General features: G+C 63.8%; 2 protein-coding genes across 5 annotated transcripts; one reads left to right on the plus strand and one right to left on the minus strand.

The window, feature by feature from the left end:
- Positions 1-8,145: 8,145 nt before the first annotated feature.
- C8G (complement C8 gamma chain) lies at positions 8,146-13,014 on the minus strand. 2 transcript variants are annotated; one of them, XM_030838250.2, is made up of 8 exons: positions 12,589-13,014; positions 12,242-12,404; positions 12,025-12,161; positions 11,787-11,857; positions 11,608-11,715; positions 11,252-11,353; positions 11,127-11,165; positions 10,933-11,041 (listed from the first exon to the last, which is right to left on the minus strand). In XM_030838250.2, the coding sequence occupies exons 2-8, from the start codon at positions 12,377-12,379 to the stop codon at positions 11,028-11,030; spliced, it is 609 nt and encodes a 202-aa protein (XP_030694110.1). In that variant the 5' UTR covers positions 12,380-12,404; positions 12,589-13,014; the 3' UTR covers positions 10,933-11,027. The 2 variants fall into 2 exon arrangements, with proteins under 2 accessions (XP_060156108.1, XP_030694110.1); XM_060300125.2 differs by having other exon boundaries at positions 8,146-11,165.
- On the plus strand, positions 12,018-17,399 carry FBXW5 (F-box and WD repeat domain containing 5). 3 transcript variants are annotated; one of them, XM_030838247.3, is made up of 9 exons: positions 12,018-13,188; positions 14,023-14,238; positions 14,421-14,578; positions 14,933-15,107; positions 15,314-15,462; positions 15,537-15,942; positions 16,141-16,288; positions 16,356-16,568; positions 16,640-17,399. In XM_030838247.3, exons 2-9 carry the CDS (start codon positions 14,046-14,048, stop codon positions 16,881-16,883), a joined length of 1,686 nt encoding a protein of 561 aa, XP_030694107.1. In that variant the 5' UTR covers positions 12,018-13,188; positions 14,023-14,045; the 3' UTR covers positions 16,884-17,399. The 3 variants fall into 3 exon arrangements, with proteins under 3 accessions (XP_030694107.1, XP_030694108.1, XP_060156107.1); XM_030838248.3 differs by lacking the exon at positions 12,018-13,188 and adding an exon at positions 13,255-13,517; XM_060300124.2 differs by lacking the exon at positions 12,018-13,188 and having other exon boundaries at positions 13,545-14,238.
- Positions 17,400-20,495: the final 3,096 nt, after the last annotated feature.

Below are 20,495 nucleotides of genomic sequence, written 5' to 3' on the forward strand. Positions count from 1 at the left end.
AGAAGAACATTTCTTAATGGCCAGGCCTGCAAAGATTTTTTTAGAAGATTTGATGTATAACACGCTTGTTTGTCATCAGATAACATACTCCTCCATTTTAATCTTTCTCTTTCTCTTTAATCTTTTTGCTTTGTGGTCTAGTAGTTCATCAATTTTTGTAAATACCCTTGTGGGCTACCTTTATGTGTAACAGTCAAAAACTGGAAACCCTCGAAATGGCCGTCAGCGGGCAGACGGACAAACAGCCTGTGGTACATCTTTGCTTGGATACTACTCAGCAGCAAAAAGGGATGAACACCAATTCCAGCAACAATACAGACGCATTGCAAGGTCATTTTTTCTGAGTGGAAGAAGCCAGTAAAAGTGTAGGTTCTGTATGTTTCCACTTACATGAAACTCTGGAAAATGCAGACATCATCTATAGTGACAGCAGCCGTTGTGGGGAGAGGGGTCCAAAGAAACTTTCTGGGTGACGAACACGTTTATTTACCTTCATCGTGATGGTTTCATGGACATACACATATCTAAAACCTTAACAAAGTGTCCACGTTAAAAGTGTTCAGTTTGCTGTATGGCAGTTTTGCCTCAATAGAGCTGTTGGAAAGGATTTCCTTGTGTGCTTGGTGAGAAACGTCCGTCCTAAGGCTGTGGAATGCAGTGCCCTCCCCATACCCACGTTATTCAAATCTCGCGGTCCTTGTCGATCAGCACCCCTGCTTGGACTGCTGTCTACTGAGGGAGGTGTATAAAGTAATCCCACAGGGATTGTGGGTTTGTGTCTCTTGTGGGTCTGTTATTTTTGGTTTGGTTGTTACAAAGCCACGTTATTAGTCACGTACAAATTTAAAATTCTTTTATGTTCTTGATGGATTGATTCTACTATCGTTATCAAATAATCTCTGAATCACTAGTAATTCTTACGTCTTCAAGTCTGTTTAGTCTGATACTACTATAACGTTCATTGGATTAGTATTACCCAGGGAATCTTTTTTTTTTTTTGTGGTACGCGGGCCTCCACTGTTGTGGCCTCTCCCGTTGCGGAGCACAGGATCCGGACGCGCAGGCTCAGCGGCCATGGCTCACGGGCCCAGCCACTCCACGGCATGTGGGATCTTCCCGGACCGGGGCACGAACCCGTGTCCCCTGCATCGGCACGCGGACTCTCAACCACTGCGCCACCAGGGAAGCCCCCAGGGAATCTTTTCCTTTCCTTACCTCCTAACATTTCTTTACCCTTTTGTCTTAAATATTTCTCTCATAAAACAGCGTATGATGGATTTTTTAAAAGTCCTGTCTGATCAGCTTGTTATTTTAAGAGGTGCATTTAGTTAACTTTATTTAATGTAATAACTAATACATTGGGGGTTAGATTACCATCTTATTTTGTGCTTTATATTTTCCCCACCTGTTTTTACCTTCCTGACACTTCCTTGGATTATTTTTCAATTCATCATTTTCTTTGTACTAATGTGTAATAAATATATGTATATATACGTACATGTGTATATATGTGTGTGTATATGTATATAATTGTGTGCATATATGCATATGTGTGTGCATGTATGTATACATGTATATATATTATGTGTGTGTGTGTATATATATGTGTGTCGGCAGAGTAGACGCGGGGACTTCCCTGGTGGCGCAGTGGTTGAGAATCCGCCTACCAACACAGGGGACATGGGTTCGAGTCCTGGCTGGGAGGATCCCACACGCCGCGCAGCAACTAAGCCAGCGAGCCACAACTACTGAAGCCCGCGTGCCTAGAGCCCTTGCTACGCAACAAGAGAAGCCACCGTGACGGGAAGCCTGCGCACCGCAACAAAGAGTAGCCCCCGCTCGCCGCCACTAGAGAAAACCCACGCACAGCAACGAAGACCCAACGCAGTTAAAATAAAATAAAAATTTTAAAAACCACAGAAACACCAGACACGGGATTTCCTGTGACGCAGCAGCCCCATTTGAGCATACAGCTCTGAGCCGTTTTTACCGGCAACACGCCGACAGCAAATGTGAGGGTTCCCACGCCAGCCAGCTCTCTGGTTCTCCGGCACCCACTGGGGGCCTACAACTCAATTTTGACGCTAGCTACCTGGAGTCAGTGCAGACCCCACAGGTTAGGGTCTCGACCCCACAGGACTGTCCTCACACCAGACGCCACTACTTCTCCACCGACTATGAATCGGGCTCCCGTGATCCCTCCTCAGGCTATTTACTAGAGCAGCTCACAGAGCTCAGGAAAACAGTTTACTTGCTATTTCCGGTTTATTATTAAGGACACACGATGCACTGAGCAGGGCTGGGGAGCACATCCTTCACACCCTCTGTGGCCCGCCTTCCCCCGGGCTACACGTGCTCACCAAGCTGGAGCCTCTCCGACCGCACAGCTGGGGGGTTTGGTGAAGGCTGCATCGCGCAGGCGTGGTTGATGAAATCGTTGCCCGTAGGTGATGGACTCCCTGGAGGTCGAGCGTGGGGCTGGAAGAGCCCCTGGTCTTGCTGGACACCAGTCCCCACCCTAGAGCTTCGTAGGGGTTCCTAACCACGCCCCCCCGGAACCACTGCTCCGCCTTCCGTCTCCGTGGGGTTCCTGTTCTGGACCTTGCACACACACGGAACCACACAACTTGTGGGCTTTTGTGTCCGGCTTCTTTCACTCGGTGTCCTCAGGGTTCATCCATTGTGCAGTGCGTATCAGAATCCTCTTCCTCTCCGTGGCTAAAAGAGATCCACGCTGCGGTGCAGGCTCACAGCCCCCGGAGCTCTCCTGCCGAAACCGGGAACCGGCCCCCGCACGCGGAGGGCGACGAGAGACAGCAGAAGAGGAGGACCCTACAGGTCGGCAGGCGCCATGAGTGAGGGAACAGGGAACGTCCTCACGAGGCTTGTCCTGGGCCGCAAAACGAGTAGCTCTCCGCACCCAACGAATCCGAACAGTTCGTTCAGGGGCCTTAGGGGCTTGGCGGGCGCGTGTGCAGCTCAGGTGGCCCAGCCGCACAGGGCTCTCTCCAGGCTGCGTCCTGGAAACAGCTCCGCGGCCGGCACTGGCGGAGGCGTGAGGAGCCTCGATCGCCCTGGTCAGCGGCGGTCACGTCCTCTGTTGACGGATGGCTGGGATCTTGTGTTCATCCGTCGTGGACACTCGGCTGTCCCCAGTGTATGGCTGCTGCGGACCTCGGTCCCTCACAGCAGGTGCGCCAAAGTTACCGGGAGCAAAGGCTGTGTGGGCACGTGTGTGGTGTGCGCCTATGCGTGTGCACGTGGTGTCTCTGTGTGTGGTGTGTGTGTGGCACGTGTGCGGAAGACCCAGGCAAGGCCACGTTTCAGCATCACCCCCACTCCTCTCCGCAGCAGCCTGGAAAACTGTGGCTTCCTCACCAGGGAAGGGGGGTTCTGACCCTCCTGTGGTCCCGCCCTCTCCCACACCCAGGCTGGTCCTGCGGTGGCCGGAGCCCGTGTCCCCTCTCCCTCTGAGCTCCCACAGTTCTGCAGCCGTCCTCCGGCTGCTCTGGCTTGGCCCCACCACGCAGGGCTAAACCCCAGCAAACTCCTGGGGCCTCAAGGGCCCTCCCTCCCGGGGGCGGGGCTGCTCCCCTTGAAATGGCCCCCAGGTGGCGGTCACTGCGTCCACCCAGATGCAGCTCTGTCTTCCCGCCCATGCAACCGCCTTCAGGGACCTCAGAGACCTAGAAGGAACCAGAACTGCGCTAGCTCGCAGGTTCCTGGACTCAGTATCTCCAGCAATGTCGTGGGCACAGCTCGGGCTGGGCCCACACGTCCGCCCGGCCCAGGCCAGCTGGGTTAGAATCCCACTGCGGGGGGTGGGACGCGGTCTGTGGCCCTTGCCCACGTCTGCCCCTGTCTGGCACACAGCTGCCACACTTCCCGGTCTGCAGGGAGGGCTTGGCTGAGAGAGATGGGGGGCTGAGCCCATCTGGGGGGTTGGGTTTTCTGATGTCTCCGTGCCTCTAAGGATCCAGGTGCCGGCGAGTCCAGGGCTTGGCTGGACCGCCCGTGTCCTTGGCCTCAGGGCCCCCCATTTTGACTCTACAGGGTCTCTGCTTGTCGAAGGGCAGAAGGTGGGGTTCCAGGCAACACTGACCCATCCTGGGGACAGGCTGGTAACCGGGCTGCCCAGAGCGTGGGGAGGGATGTCCAGCCAGGCTCAGAGAGAGGATGCGGGTGGGATGAGCGAGGGGGTGTCCCAGGCAGCCGGCCAGCAGGACAGCTGTGGCAACACTCAGGCCGGCAGGGGTGGGCGGCGTGCTGTTCACGGTGACTGTTCAGGCTGTACTGACGCTGAACAGCTACTCCTTGACTTGGCCGAAGTCAAGCCACCGGGAAAGGCAGGGCCCCTGCGCTCGGAGGACAGGGCCGGGTAGGAGGGTGCAGCGGTGGGAATGTCCTGCAGGGCCCCTGCGCTGCTGTCACCGAGGGCCGGGCCCTCTCCCCCTGCCCGCAGGCGTGGGCAGCTCAGGGCAGAGTTTGCCCTTCAGACTCTTAAACGCGGCACCTCTGTCCTCCCACCATGACAAATACAGCAGCCGCAGGCCCGGCCTCACACTTGCAGCACCCTTCTCTGTCCAGCCCCGGCTGTGCCCTGCAGGACCTGAGCGCCTGTCCCCCGCCCCCCAGCCGTCCTTGGGGGTACAGGCCCCGGGTCCTCACGCACCGGATCATGGCATATGCCACTTCCAAGAGGTTGTTTTCATTTAGCGAGAACGTTGCTGTGGAAGGGCTCAGCAGGGACCTGTCTTCTGGCTTGTGGGCGCTGCCCGCTAGGCCGGGGACAAACCACTCGCCCTGAAGCCTCGAGGGGCTGGGGGTCGGCAGAGTCCAGGACGGCCCAGGACCCTCTGTGGCACTAGGCAACGGCTCCCAGGCTGGGCCTGCCCAGGTCACACAGGCAGGAGCCCGAGGCCGCCCTGGGCCTGGTGGGGACGGTGATCCTGGCCCATGGCTGGCCTCTCTGGGCCTCGGTTTCCTCATCTGCGCAGAGGGACTGAGATATGTCCACCTCTCAGGGACGGGTGGGGATTACGGAGGGAATCCAGGGTCCTCTTCTGCTGGCTTCAGGGGTGCACGGGGGTGCCGAGAGCAGGGCTGGCCGGGCTGGATTCCCTGCACTGCACTTGGCCGGCCCCTCCCCCTCCCTCCCAGCCCCTGACCTGGCTTTCCTGGAAGCTCTGCGAAACTGAGCTGGGGACTGTCCGTGGGGGTGAGGTCTGGCCCTTCAGGGCCCTCGGCAGGGAGAGTAGCACCCACGGGGCACACCACGGCCCCATCCCGGCAGGGACGGAGGAAAGAGAAGTGGCCGTCAGTGCTGCCGACGCAGGGACTCCCCTTTTGTGGGCCTGCTTCGCAGGCGCTGCTCCCTGGGGGTGTATCTCTTGCACTTTCCTCCTCAGGACCCTGGCGGGAGGAGAGGTGGGTGCAGAGGGCTTGGGGGTGGGCTGGGCAGGGGCGGGGCCCACCTCAGCGGGGGGGCATCTGGGTCCCAGCCTGGGGAGGTGGGGTGCCCGCTGGGTCCAGCAGCTCCCGGGGAGGGCCCCGAGCTTCCCATTCAGATTCCTGAGAGCCAGGCTCTGCACCGCTTTGGCCCCCATCCCGGGCGCCCCACGCTGGGCTCAGAGGCCTGCCGTGTCTCTCCTGCAGCCTCACCCCAGCTGCACTCCACCGCCGGTGGAGGAGAGAATGCTCCGTCCCAGGACGGGAGCATGACGTTTCCTTGCCCGATGGGGCAGGGCTGGGGCATCCTCGCGGCAGGAACACGGCGCAGAGCCTGGGCCTGCCAGCCTCCACGCTGCTGCACAGTCCCTGAGGCCAAGGTGGGGGGCCCTGCAGTCACAACCCAGAGGGAGGGCAGGGGGCAGGGCAGGCCAGCCTGGCAGGGTGGGGCACCCACACGCTGGTCCTGGGGACTGGGGGATAGTGGGGGAGGGCGTGGGCAGTCCCCAAAGAGCCCCTCCTCCCCACTGGCAGCGGAGTGCGTGGGTCCCGGGCTCCATCGGATAGCGGGAAGGACCTGTACTTGACCCGTGGGCCCGTCCTGAGTCACCGCCTCCTGCCCTTGGCCTGGGGCAGCCTGTCCTCAACAGGAGCCCCAGCCAGGCCACTGGGAGAGCCCAAGGCCCAGGGCTTCAGGCCCTGGCTCTGTCCCAGGCCCCCTCTCCTCTGGGAAGGGCCTGGCCCTCGCTGGGGCCCTTCCTCCCCCGGGAGTGTCTCCCGTTGCCAGCTGGACGGCCGCCAAGGCCTCTCCAGGTCAGCTGCAGGCCCTGGGCGGGGAAGGGGCGGGGGTCTGGGCAGCTGAGCCCCCATGCCTTGACCTCCCCGGGCCTGGCCAGTTAGCACAACTCACCTGCTTCCAGACTCTGGCCACAGCGAGAGGAGTTGCAGACAACAAGCTGGTTTTCCTGGAACTTCCCAAAGGACCCGTCATGCTCCAACAGAAGCTGGGGCGGCAGCTCCCCCAAGACCTGGCCTCCACCTCCCACCCTGCAGGCCCCAACGACCCCGCTGACCCCACCCTGATCCTAACCCCCCTGAGATCATGCCTAAAACCTGCCCCTCTGCACTCCTCCCGGGCTGGGGGCGCTCTGCCCCCCTCAGGTGCTGCCCTCCCACTGGGTGCTCTGGGGAGATCTTGAGGGGCAGCAGTCGGCCCCTCCACAAGTACGCCCACCCCCGCGACCACCTGGCCTTCCCGGGTCAGCACAGGCGCCTGCAGCAGCGGAGGCCAGGCGGGGTCCCCACCCCACCCCAGGCCTGAGTGGTGCCCTAAGCCCAGGGATCCCACCTCCAGGCCCTGTTCATCTCCCTGGTGTGGGGCCAGCAGAGCAGGGCAGTGCTGGGTGAGCGCAGGCAGCGTGGGATGACCCCCCGAAGGCCCCCCACGTGCTGGGGGAGCTGGAGGTCCCCTCTGCAGTGAGGGAAGTCTGGCCCCGTCCCCACATTCAGGGGCCTGGCCCGCCTGTCCACTGGAGCTCCTGTGTGGACAGGTGCCCAGCAAGAAGGGCCAAGCAGGGGCTTCCCTGGTGGCGCAGTGGCTGAGGGTCCGCCTGCCGATGCAGGGGACACAGGTTCGTGCCCCGGTCCGGGAAGATCCCACATGCTGTGGAGCGGCTGGGCCCGTGAGCCATGGCCGCTGAGCCTGCGCATCCGGAGCCTGTGCTCCACAACAGGAGAGGCCACAACAGTGAGAGGCTCGCGTACCGAAAAAAAAAAAAAAAAGAAGGGCCAGGCACAGGGAGTTCCCTGGTGGCCTAGTGGTTAAGATTCAGGACCTTCACTGCCGTGGCCCAGGTTCAATCCCTGGACTGGGAACTCCCGCAAGCCACGTGGCAAGAAAAAAAAAAGAGAGAGAGAGAGAAGGGCTAAGCACAGAGCACCTGGTGGTCCCATGACAGGGCCAGCGATGCACCTGCTGTGGGACCACAGCGCCAGGGGCCTCGGACACGGCAGCCTCACGTCCGGGCGAGGCCAGTGTGCTCCAGGTCAGTGCTCCTTGGGCGTGAGCGGCCCTTCCACGTTCCCCGACTAAGACTGCCAGTTAGAGGGTAGTTTCCATAGAGTTTTCAAGGTTTTTCTTTCTTCTAAGATATTAAAAACCACCTCTCATAATTAAAAGGCCCAAACAAATTATAATTAATAAATACCTTTACATAAAAACGATTCATCTGGGGCTTCTCTGGTGGCGCAGTGGTTAAGAATCCGCCTGACAATGCAGGCGACACGGGTTTGAGCCCTGGTCCGGGAAGATCCCACATGCCGCAGAGCAACTGAGCCCGTGTGCCACAACTACTGAGCCTGCGCTCTAGAGCCTGTGAGCCACAACTACTGAGCCCGCGAGCCACAACTACTGAAGCCCGCGTGCCTAGAGCCCGTGCTCTGCAACAAGAGAAGCCACCGCAATGAGAAGCCCACACATAACAAGTAAGAGTAGTCCCCACTCGCCACAACTAGAGAAAGCCCGCGCGCAGCAACAAAGACCCAACGCCGCCAAAAATAAAAACAAATAAATAAATACATTTAAAACAAAAACGATTCATCTAGAGCTACAATTGTTTCACCCAGTTTTTGAAAATTTAATTAGAGCTTGTTAAACATTTTAGCAAAAGCAAAATGCATTGCGACGGTAGCCCTCCGTTCCCCACCGCCCCCTCCCATGGAAGGAGCCAGCCGCGGGTGGGGCTGGCCTGCTCTGTGGCCTCGGCCCTTTGATCCCTTGAGAGGTCCTGGCGTGGTCCCTGGGATGCTCAGCTCTGCTGGAAGGACCCTTTCTTCCCCAGAAGCTCTGAGAGGGGCCTCTAAGGAGCCTGGCCTGCCCACACCCCAGAGCAGAGGCCCTCCTTTCTGTCTGGGGGACGCGGGGCCAGGCATACAGTGGTCTCTCTGGGGCCCGGCCAGCTCTGCGCTGCAGCCCATGTGACACAGGTGCCCGTGTGGCCTCCAGCTCTGCTCTGCGGGGTCTTTGTCTTCCCTTCTTCCCACCAGCCCTGTCTGCCCTTCTGGGAGGCCGGCGCCGAGGGACACCAGGTGGGCACGGCCCAGACTGGGGTGTCGGGCACAGTCCCTGCCCGCTGTGGACACACCAAGCCCTCCAGGGCTGCGGGCTCCTGCCAGCAACCGCCACCCCAGGCCTCCTGGTCCGGACTGGGCCAGCGGGTGCGGAGGGCAGGTGGGCATGCAGAGGTGGGGCCAGGGGCCTCTGACCCTGCTCTCCAGGGACCAGGCGGCGGTCCCTCCCGTTCTGTGGCCTACAGCTCACCCACGGAGGCCTGGTCCTCCCCGCAGCCCAGGGAAAGAGGCTGCTGGGGGGCATGAAATGGGGCTGGGGTGGGGGTCCAGCTCCCAGGTGCCCCCTCAGCCTCGCCATTGTCAGGGAACGGTGAGCACTGGACCTCAAGCTCCCAGGGTCAGGAACCTGCCACCTGTGTGCCCAGAGGCTGGCATGCAGTGGGCGTTTCAGGAATGCTCATCAGATAGACCCTAAGGCTCCCCAAACAGGGCGACTTGGGCCCTTCTCCCAGGCCCGGCTTTGGCCAAGCCAATGACCAGCTCCCCGACTCTCCAGCCCCGGTCCGGCCCAAGCCGGGGGCTGCCGTTTGCCCGGAAGCTCTCCCCAGGTTCTCTTGAGGGAGGCTGCCCCTTCTCCTGATTAGGGGGGGCACAGTGGGAGGGGGACAGGCAAGCACACAGTGGTCTGGCCGGGCAGTGTGTGTACCAGGCACAGGCGTCCACAACGTCCCGGAGACAGCGCTGACTGGCCGTGGCTGTCGCCCAGCAGGGGCGGGGGCGGGGGCGGGGTGAGGGAGGGAGCGGGGCGGGAGTCCTGGGACCCAACAGGGCACTGGGTGGGTGGGCGTGCGTGGGGGGCAGCACCCTCCCACGTCCCCAGCGCTGTGGGAATTGGCTGATGTTGTCAGCTGTTTAACAGGACGGGTCCGGACAGGCGAGCTCTCGTGGGCAGGGGCCGGAGCTGAGCCCACGTGGACCCTGGCACCGCAGGCGAGAGCACTTCCCTCCCTACGGCCCCCGGCAGCTGTCCCTGCCGGTGGGAGCCCCGGGCAGACCCTGGCTGGAGGGACGGAAGGACAGCTGGATCCCAGAGTGACTTGCTCTGTACTCGCGCCCTTTGGTCTCTGTTTCTCGGGCATCACATGGCCGCAACCGCGGATTTTCTCTTTGGCGTTTCTTCCACTGTCGCGGACCCTTGGTGAGGGATGGGCGGGTTGGCCAGGACATTGGTGTGTGGAAGGGACGCGCAGTCTACGGGGGGGTTGGGGGTGTGTGTGGACCTGTCCCAGCACTCGACCCCCTCCCAACAGTCCACAGTCACTCGGAGGGGCCCCTCCAGGCAGCGGTTGGGGGGGCGAGGACATCGTTTCCAGTCCCCGCCTGCCTCTCCCTGGGCCTCGGAGCTCCCACGTCCCAGAAAGGTCTTCTCTACAGGCCGGAGGTCATCTTGTGGGCCCTCATGGCTGGTGACCTCGGGCTGACACTGGGTGTGGGCTCCTGGGGGCAACCCAGTCTGTCCAGGGGTCCCTCCCTCTGCACCTAGAGCCCCCGTGCTCACCCCAGTACTGGCAGGCCTGCTTCCCCCAGGTTGGGGTACAGATCCCCCCACCTCTCTTTGTGCTTCCTGGCCGCTCACCCACATGATCTCCCCTCGGGGGCACCTGATGCCCGATGCCAGGAGTGGACTCAGCGCCGGGGGGGTCGGTCCCAATCGCGGGCCAGTCTTGTGCCCTGTCTGGCCCTGCCAGCCCCCGTGGTGGCTGTGAGGGGCAGCTCAGCCTCACATCCTCCTAAGACAGATGCCAGCTCACCCCAGGCCCAGGCACGACCCAGGAAATGGAACGGAGCCTCCCTGCCCGCCCCCTTGAAACTGCCTACCCTCCCCAAGGGCCTTTCCTGCCTTGGCCACAGGGCCCCCTGGGACTCTGGGCCCCTGCCTCCCAGGAGGGCGCTCAGTGGTCAGCAGGTGACAAAAAGGACCTGAGGGGCGGGTTCCGCATCCCTCTAGAAAAGACCGACACGTCTGGACAAGGCGAGTTCAGGTCCTGGGCCCACCCGGGGCAGCCCAGCGAGGCCAGCAGGGCAGGCGTGCACAGAGTCAGGGGGCAGGAAAGACAAGGACAACCACAGCGCGATGGCCAGAGGAGGGGACACTGGGGACAGGGAGTCTGGGCACTCTAGGCCTTGAGGAGGAGCCACTCCCCACCCCTACCTCCCTGGGGAGGGCTCTTCACCAGGAGACAAGCCGATGCCCTCCTGGCCCACCCGGGAAGCGGCCCCACGTGTCCGTGAGATGACAGGTGGGCAGAGACCCCGGCCGGGTCCAGCTGGAAAGGAAGAATCCAGGAGCTGAGACTGACAGCGTTTAATGAAGGCAGCGCCCCGAGCTCCTGGCGGCGAGGCGCAGCTTCAGGAGCGGACGGGAGAGAGCCCCCCACTCAGCAAGGGGGTGGCGAGAGCCGCACCTCCAGGGCCCTGGCTGCTTGCTTGGTGCAGGGCTGCCGCCGGCCTCACCTCCTCACTTCTGCAGCACAGACGAGACCCATCCAGGAGGGAGCCGCGCGCTGCCAGTCCCCTGCCACACCGCCCCACCGGCGCTGCCCACTCACCATCCAGGACGTGAAACTGGTCCGCGGCCTCGCAGAAACCTGGGGGCCGGGGCTGGGGTCAGGGGTGGCGGGGCCGGGGCGCGGGGGAGGGCGAGGTGGACCGCGGGAGACGCAGGGACACTCACCATACTTGGGGAAGAACAGGATGTGGTCCTCGGTCAGGTTGGCACCCTGGACCCGCTGCTCAAACACACTCAGGAATGATTCGCTCACAGGGAGCGAGCGGGCTGTGTGCGGGACACACGGGGCTCCTGGGCGCCCGCTGGGTGGGTGCGGGCTGGGCGGGCAGGGCGCTCTGGGAGCTGGGCTGTGTGCCGGGGGCTGTGATCTGACCCCTGCCCCCCACCCCCGGTCTCCTCTCTGCCCCCACATCTGGGCCTAACGGCAAGGGCAGGGGAAAGGGAGGGGAGCGTCCATGTGCCCATCCGGGCCCACCCAGACGGCCCTGCGGGCGTGCAGACCCGGTCCCGTGGGGACGTACCGTACAGCTTCACCGACAGCTGCCGCGCCCGCTCCAGGTACAGGATGGCGAAGCCCTGGTAGTCCGTCTCCCCAACGACCACGTCCACCGGCCCTCGGGCGCCTCGGGCTGGGCAGAGCCAGGTCAGGGTCAGCCTCACCCCCAGCCCTGAACCCTTGTCCCCATGGCCCGCACCTCACCTTGGAGCAGAAAGCGACCTGGGAGCCCCGTGTCACCGTAGAGCTGCCGCACCTGCCAGCAGATCCCATCCCTGCGGGGTGGGGGTGGGAGGAGGCACAGCAGGCTTGGGGACCCCAAACTGGGTGGGGCCTGCCGGGACCCTGGTCGCAGGGCCGCAGGCCACAGCAGGGGTAGAGTTGGGGGCCGGGGTGGGAGTCGGGAGGCTGGGTGGGGGCGGGGCTCCGTGCCGGGACTCACAGCTTCCGCAAGGTGCTGACAGCCATGGCGGCACCCTGAGGAGTCACGTGCAGTGTGCTGGCCTCAGCCCGGTGGCCCTGCTCCTGCAGGGAGCGGCACGCAGAGGCCACGGCCACAAGGAACCAGGTCCCTGAAAACTGGAATAGGCCCCGTGAGGGCACGCGGGGACGGGGGCTGCAAAGCTGGGCGCGCGCCGCTCCGGCTCCCCCAAGCCTACCCGCTGCGCGTCGAAGTTGGCCTTGGGCTGGATGGTGCTGATGGGGGACGGGGGCCGAGGGGGTCTCTGAACCCTCTGACCCAAGGAGCCGACGGCCAGGAGCAGAGTCAGGAGGGATGCCGTCCTGGGGGGCAGCATGGCGACAGCAGCGACGGTGACAGGCCTGGGGGAGGCGCAGGGCAGGATGGTCAAGTCCCGGGTCGGAGTCCACTGCCTACTGCTGCCCAGCCGTCCGGCCCGGGAAGTCTGTGTGCATCCCCCACACCCCCGGCCCTGGGCCAAGCAAACGGACCGCCCCCCACCCCGGCCCTGCCCCTGCCCCGGCCTCCTCACGAACTCAGCCTCACCCTGCACATCTGACCTCGGCCCTGCACTTCCCGGCAGGGCCCTGTCGCCATGTCCTGTGTACAAAGTCCGAGTTGACCTCTGGCTTCTTGCCCACAAGCCCCCACGTGACTTCCAGTGTGGCTGGTGCTCATCCCTTTGCACATTCATCTCCCTTAAACCGCCAACAGCTCCTTGAAGTACGGACTAGTCTCATCCCCACAGCGAAGAACACTTGTGCCCGACACTGGGAAGCGCCGGAGCCTAGTCTCGAACCGGAGATCTCGAGCCTCGCCCGCAGCCCCGCCCACGACCCACGGCGCTCGGCCGCCGCCCCTCCAGGCCGCCAGGGGCGCTGTTTCTGGAGAGACCGAGCAAACACAGGCGCACAAAGAGGCACCGCCCGGGCCGCGGGGCCTGAAGCGCAGGCGCAGTAACAGCCAACGCGGGCTGCTGGGCTCGGCCCTCAACGGCCATCGATGCGTCGGGGCTCGTGACGTTGGCCTGGCGGGCTCGGTCATAGAGACGCGACGGCCGGAGCGGCGACGGAGGGCGGAAGCGGGTCTGCGGGCAGAGGCCTGGCGCCGGGGCGGGGGCAGCGCAGCCGGGCGGAGGCGGCCGCGGTGAGTGGGGCCGGCCCGGGGAGCGTCGACACCAGCCATGTCCGAACCCCGGCCCGGACCCCAGCGCCCTGGCCCCGGGGAGCGTCGTCACCCCGCCCCGATCCCCGGCCCGGCCCCCCGGCCCCCGTCCCCAGCTCACCCGGCAGTGGCCGCACTGGCCCGTCGCCCACCTGGCAGGGCTCTCCTAGGCCAGAGGGCAGAGGCCAGGGCCGGCTGGCGTCCCTGGCGGCGTCTGGGGCAGGCGGGCTGGCCCTCGTCCCGCCGCTCCAGGTCTCTCCCGAGAAGGATCTCTGTCCCATGTTGACAGCTCCGAAGCCTGGGGCAGCAAGGTCAGAGAGGCAGGGTGCACAGGGGCCACCGACCCTTCGTTTCTCGGCCTCAGAGCGGTCACCAGCCCTGCCAGCCAGACGACTCCCTGGGATCCTGTGGGGGGCGGTCAGAGGGACCCGCCCAGGGCCCCACTCAGGACAGAAGGCCTGTCCCGAGGAGGGGGCTTTTGGGGTGAGGGTGGGTCTGGGGTCTCAGGGCCCGCCGCCAGCTCCGCCTCAGGCTGGCCCAGGCCTGGAAGCTGCCTGTTCCGGGGATGACTTGGACTTTCCGGGGACCCTCAGGAGTGCGGGGTCCAAGCAGCGTGGCCGTCCGGGAGGCTTGATGAAGCTCTTGGATCCTCGGCCGCGGGGGTTCTCCGCACAGGCTTAGCCCCTGGAATTCCCAGCGGGGCAGTCGGCGGGCTGCCTCAGCTCAGCCGCAGGCCCCTGCGCCTCTCCTTGGGCCTGGGGGCTGGTGTCCTCCCTGGTCCAGCTGGCGGCTAAGGGGACCGTGCATGGGTTTCAGGGCCGCCTGGGCAGAATGTCACGATGGACGAGGGGGGCCTACCCCTGCTCCCCGACAGCCTCGTTTACCAGATCTTCCTGAACTTGGGCCCGGCCGACGTGCTGGCCGCGGGGCTGGTGTGCCACCAGTGGCAGGCCGTGTCCCGGGATGAGTTCCTGTGGAGGGAGCAGTTCTACCGCTATTACCAGGTGGCCCGCAACGTGCCCCGACACCCAGGTCAGCACCTGCACTCCGCCCTGAAGCCCACTGGTGCTCGTGCTGCTCGAGGACAGCCAGGCTGTGCCTCAAAACACAGGGCCTGGGAGGGAGGCCGAAGGGTGGGCAGGGCTGGCCCCTGGCTGTCAGGGGCCTGGCTCTGAGGCGTGGGGCCCCAGTGTGACACGCCCGTACACACACAGCGGCCACATCCTGGTACGAGGAGTTTCGGCGGCTCTATGACACAGTGCCCTGCGTGGAGGTGCAGACTCTCGAGGAGCACACCGACCAGGTCCTGCACCTTAGTTTCTCCCACTCAGGCTACCAGTTTGCTTCCTGCTCCAAGGACTGCACCGTGAAGGTGAGGGCGGCTAACCCTGTAGGGAGAGAGGACCAGGCCACGAGTGACAGCTGGCCCGTTTGCTGCATCTGCACGGGGAGGCCCGGGACCTGGACCACTGGCCTGGATCACCCGGGCTGGGAGGCTGGGGCTGGGCGGCCCTAACTGCCTACAGAGAAAAGAGGGTCCTGCTCGCAGCTGCTCCAGAGCCGGCCCCAAGCTCCACGTACTCACATCCCTCTGGCGGTCTGACAGCCAAAGATAAGGGGCCCCCACCAAATGGCGGTTTCCAAGCACTGGCTCAGCGAGCCGACCAGGAGAGGGGCCCCGTGCAGGGCGGGATCACGAGGTGCGCCTGCTCGGCTCCCCATGCAGATCTGGAACAATGACCTGACCATCTCGCTGCTGCACAGCGCAGACATGCGGCCCTACAACTGGAGCTACACCCAGTTCTCCCAGTTCAACCAGGACGATTCTCTGCTGCTGGCGTCCGGGGTGTTCCTGGGGCCCCACAACTCCTCCTCGGGCGAGATCGCCGTCATCAGCCTAGGTGAGAGTGGGCCGAGGGTGGGCGGCCCTCACACCGGTGCTGTCCCACCCAGGCCCCTGCTCCATCTCCATCTCTGCCCTGACAACCCCGCCCCTAATGCCCAGCTCCGCCCCCTGCCTGGACAGCCCCCCCATCCCTCCAGCCCCCAGCCCCGCCTCCCCCCCCCCCCCCCCCCCCGCCTCGCCCCATCCTGCTGCTCCCCGCAGACACCTTCGCCTTGCTGTCCCGCGTGCGCAACAAGCCCTACGACGTGTTCGGTTGCTGGCTCACGGACACCAGCCTGATCTCGGGAAACCTGCACCGCATCGGGGACATCACGTCGTGCTCTGTGCTCTGGCTTAACAACGCCTTCCAGGTGCGCGCGGGGGGGCCCTGCGGCCGGCGGCGGCCCCCAGCAGCCCGTGCCCACCCCTGCGCTCCTGCCCCCAGGACGTGGAGTCGGAGAACGTGAACGTGGTGAAGCGGCTTTTCAAGATCCAGAACCTGAACGCTAGCACCATCCGCACCGTCATGGTGGCCGACTGCAGCCGCTTCGACAGCCCGGAGCTCCTGCTGGACGCCGGCGCCCCTGGCGCAGGCCCCGGCTGTGTCTTTGACCTGAGCAGCGACAGCGAGGACCAGGCAGTCAACCCGGGCCCGGCCCGCGCCAAGGGCTTGCGGCGCGTCCTGGAGGGCCGGGCCCAGCCCCAGCCGTCAGAGTGCGCGCTGGAGACCAAGGCGGCCGAGCTGCTGGCCCAGAGCCACACCAAGCCCCCCGAGCGCAGCACGGCCGCCGCCGGCAACAAACTCCTCATCTTCACCACAGGCTGCTTCACCTACTCGCCGCACCAGATCGGTGAGGGGCCCGGGCGAGGCTTCCCGGGGTGGGGCGGGGCCCGTCTGTGCGCAGAGTCCCTTCCTCTCTTTGCCCTGGGGGTGAGCGCTTGTGCAGCCCCCCGGGGCGCACCTTCGGATCCAGGGGCACAGGGCCGGTGGCGCCGCGGGCGTCTGGGCGCTCCCAGGCACTGAGGCGCTGCCCACTCGGCCTCCACAGGCATCAAGCAGATCTTGCCGCACCAGATGACCACGGCGGGGCCCGTGCTGGGCGAGGGCCGGGGCTCCGACGCCTTCTTCGACGCGCTCGACCACGTCATCGACGTGCACGGACACATCATCGGCATGGGCCTGTCCCCCGACAACAGGTGGGCGTCTGTTGGCAGCCTGGGTGGGGGCGTCCGCAGGCCCTTACTGAGCAGCGCGCCCGTGCAGGTACCTGTACGTAAACAGCCGCGCCTGGCCCCGCGGCTCGGTGGTGGCCGACCCCATGCAGCCGCCGCCGATCGCGGAGGAGATCGACCTGCTGGTGTTCGACCTCAAGACCATGCGGGAGGTGAAGCGGGCCCTGCGCGCCCACCGCGCCTACACGCCCAACGACGAGTGCTTCTTCATCTTCTTGGACGTCAGCAGGGACTTCGTGGCCAGGTCCGGGGGCGGAGCCGGGTGGGGAGGGGCCCCAGTGGGCGGTCGGGGGCTCATCCCAGGCGCTCTCGCAGTGGGGCAGAGGATCGGCACGGCTACATCTGGGACCGCCACTACAACATCTGCCTGGCCAAGCTGCGGCACCAGGACGTGGTCAACTCGGTGGTCTTCAGCCCCCAGGAGCAGGAGCTCCTGCTGACGGCCAGCGACGACGCCACCATCAAAGCCTGGCGCTCGCCACGCACGGTGCGTGTCCACCAGGCCCCGCGCCCGCGCCCACGCCCCTTCTTCTCCTGGTTCGCCAGCCAGAGGCGCTGAGGGGCGCTGGGACCCACCGAGGAGGCCACGGAGGCCCATGGCCCTTTTTCGGGGGTTGAGCTGCTGCCCAGAGCGCGCGGGGGCAGAGAAGCTTGCTGCAGAAATGCCTTAGGAGGGGGGCCCCGCGAGGCCACGGCGGGGGACGGCCTAGCCCCCACCACGCTCGTGCACGCACACCGCCTCCCACAGCTGTGACGCTCAGCCTTGGGCAGCCGGGGCCGTCTCTGGCTGGCTTGGGCTGCACAGGACACTGGGCCCCCGCTCTTCACCCACCCCCTTCCCCTGGGCCTGGGCTCTGGGACAGTCTGCACAACACGTTCCCCTTGGCCAGCCCTGTGGGGCCCTGGCGGTGTTTGCTGGGCCCAGCCTTGCCCAGGGAGCCCAGGCTCCCTCTTCTGGGAACTTCCCAGCGTCAGGGTCGAGATGCGGGTCAGGCTGCCATGGGCCAGGCTGCCATGGGCCCAGGGGACCTGCATGTCACTGGTTCAGGATCTGAATAAAAGGTTGGCAACAGCACAGCGCCGACCAGTCTGTGCGGGGAGGGCGTGGCATCCAGTGTGTGCAGGGAGGGCGTGGCATCTATACGGGCCCTCGTCGTGCCTGCTGGACGGGGCGGGTGCCCTAGGCCACACGCTAGGAGCTGCCCTGAACTGGGCAGCGGGACGCGACTCTGCGTCCCCAGCCGCTGCCCCCGCTGCCTCTGTGGACAAATCCCCGAGCGCAGACTCTGGAGCACGTCCGGCACGTGTGTGCTCCCCGCCAGCAGGGGGCGCAGAGGGACACGACCTGGCAAGTGCCGGGCACCGGGGACGGCAGGCGGGGCGGGGGTGGGGGGATGGGGGGGGCCGGTTTCAGGGCTTGGAGTTCTCAGGGGGTGCCCTGGCTGGGGCAGGGGCAGACCTCTGGGGCCTGGCACGTGACAATGTGGACACAGCGGAGGTGGCAGCAGAGGGGCGGGGGTGGCCCCAGCTGTACCCTCAGGCCTGGCCCAGGCCCATCCTGGGGGCTCACCTGGCCTGCTTGCTCAGCTCGGGACACCCCAGGGTGGAGGTGCAGCCCGGCTGCACGTGGAGCGATGGTGCTGAACTGCCATCGGCTCCACACTCGGCACGCGCCAACGTGACGGTCGAGAAGACACGTGGATGGGCCTTGGGGGACAGCGTGTTTCTCCAGGCCAGAGGCAGCGGTGAGCAGAGGCTGTCCCGGTCGCCTGCGGGGTCGGAGCCAAGCTGGCCGCAGGCAGACGGGCTGGGCAGGGCCGGGTACAGACACGAGATCGGGGAAGCTGACCCAGGAGGAGTTCGGACTGGAGGGCAAGGTGCCCAGAGGAGCCAGCCAGTGGCACAGCTGCGCCCCGAGGACAGAGCCCCAGCCCCACGGCTGCAGCGGGGAAGCCTGGGCCCCTGGGTCTGTCTCGGAACAACTGGACGGGTGAGAACAGGGAAGGGAGCTCAACAGCAGCGGAGCCCGAGCGCTCTGCCTGGGACCCGCCTGGAGCTGCAGCCCGGAGCCCAAGCTCGGCCTCAGACAGGAGCCAGGAATCCCCACGGGTAGCTGCGAGGTGACGCGGTTTCTGGAAAAGACTGGAGATATGTTTAATTTAAAGCCATCAAGGAAACCTACAAAATCTATAAAACAAAAGCAGCTGAATCGGAATCAAAAACATGCAGAAATCGAAAAATTAGAAGGGAGCCAACAGAGGAGAGGGTGATTGGAACTAAATGCTTAACACACGGAAAGAAGGCTGGACCAGGCCCACCTGGTGTGAGGACTGGGAAGCGGGTGACAAAAAGCAGAGAAACAGAAACGTGCCAGAGGAGCGGGGAGGCCCGGGAGGCGGGGGTGGGGTGGGGGGGAGAGCAGGTGGAGGCGGGGTTGGAAGAGGACACCCATCCCCGGAGCACGTGCGAGCTGAGGTCTGATTGAGGGTAGCAAGCAGGCTCGAGCCTCCAAGCTCCATGGGAGGCGGTGCAGGTGGGGAGGCGGGTGCAGGTGGGAGCTGGCTCGAGGCCCTGCCCCTCCGGAGGTGTGGCCAGAAACCTGAGCAGAGGCTCGGGGCAGCCGAGGGCTCCGCCGTGGCAGGCGGGGCAGGGGCAGCGGCAGCACTGGGGCCCCAGCACTGGCACCTCTCGCCGGTGCCCACCCTCAGTTCCTGGGCCTGCACGGCACAGCCGCCAGCCTGCCATGGGGTCGGGAAAGGGGACTTGTGAAGCTGAGTGAGTGCAGAGAGGCCGGGTGATCCCCGGGGGCTGTGTGGCCCCAGGCACAGCCGGACTAAGGAGGGGCACGACAGAGCAGGGTTAACGGGAGTGCCAGCTTGCAGGCTGGAGGCCAGACGGGGTGCCAACAACCAGAGCAGAGGGAGCAGCTTGAGAAACAGCCCGTGAAGTGGCTGTGACGCCCAGGACCACCCGTGCGCTGCCCGTGTGCTCCTCGGGCTCAGGCCAAGGCTCGGTGAGCTTGCAGAGCAGCGCGCAGGAGCGGCCGGAAGAGCGTGGCTTTCGGGGCTGGGCTGACGTGGGGTCCAGCCCGCGGGTGGCAGTGGGAACTGAGCCTGGGCCTAACCAGACCCACACCTGTAAGGTCAACGTCCAGAATCTAATCTACAGTTACCCAGTACACGAAGAGCTGGTTCGTTCAACTCAAGGGAAGCCAAGGACGCTCAAGTTACCTGACACAGACAGAGTGGCCATTATAAAATGCCTGAATGAGCAAACACATTCTGCAGTGGATGTTAAGATATAAACAAAAAAGGGAAATAACCAAAAATGAAAACTCTAGACAAACTCCATAGCAGGATGGAGAAGTCAGAGGAAAGAGTCAGTGAACTTGACTGAAGACAGGACAACAGAGATGGTCCAACCTGAACAGGCGCGCAAAGGTCTAAGCGCGAAAGGAGAGGAGGAAGCGATTTGAAGAAATGATGGCTGAAAACGTCCCCAAATTTGGATATAAACCTACAGATTCAAGAGGTTGAGCAAAAGGACAAACTCAAGGACATCCACACCTGGACACGTCTAAATCGGTGCTGAAAACTGAAGACAAAAGAAACCTGAAAGCAGTGAGAAGATGCACCTCGGCCCCCGGGGAGCAGCCTGTGGTGACTACAGATTCCTCATTAGAAACCACGGAAGCCACAGGAAGTAGCACTTTTTTTTTTGGGGGGGGTGCGCTGAGGGATCTTAGTTCCCTGACCAGGGATTGAACCTGGGCCCTGGCAGTGAAAGCCTGGCGTCCTACCCACTAGGCCACCAGGGAACTCCCAGAAGTAGCACATGTTTTAAGTGCTGGGGAAAAGGAAAGACTCAGCCCGGAGTTCTATATCCAGTGAAAATGATCTGCGCTAACAGAAATGCCGATGGGAGCTCTTCCGACAGGAAGGAGATGGTGTCAGGAAACCTGGACGGTCAGCAGGGAGGGGACAGCAACAGAAACGGTGAACACTCTCCTCTTGAGTTCTCCAAACACATTCCGCTGCTGAAAGGAAGTTTGTTATGGTGTCGTCTGGTGACGTGTCCAGCACACAGAGGTAAGGGGGGAACCACAAAGGGGCCTCCAGGGTGGTAAGGTTTCTATATCCCAGTTAAAGAGCAAACTACTGATTCCAAGTAG

Source organism: Globicephala melas, chromosome 6 (assembly GCF_963455315.2).
Source record: "Globicephala melas chromosome 6, mGloMel1.2, whole genome shotgun sequence".
Classification (NCBI taxonomy): Eukaryota; Metazoa; Chordata; class Mammalia; order Artiodactyla; family Delphinidae; genus Globicephala; species Globicephala melas.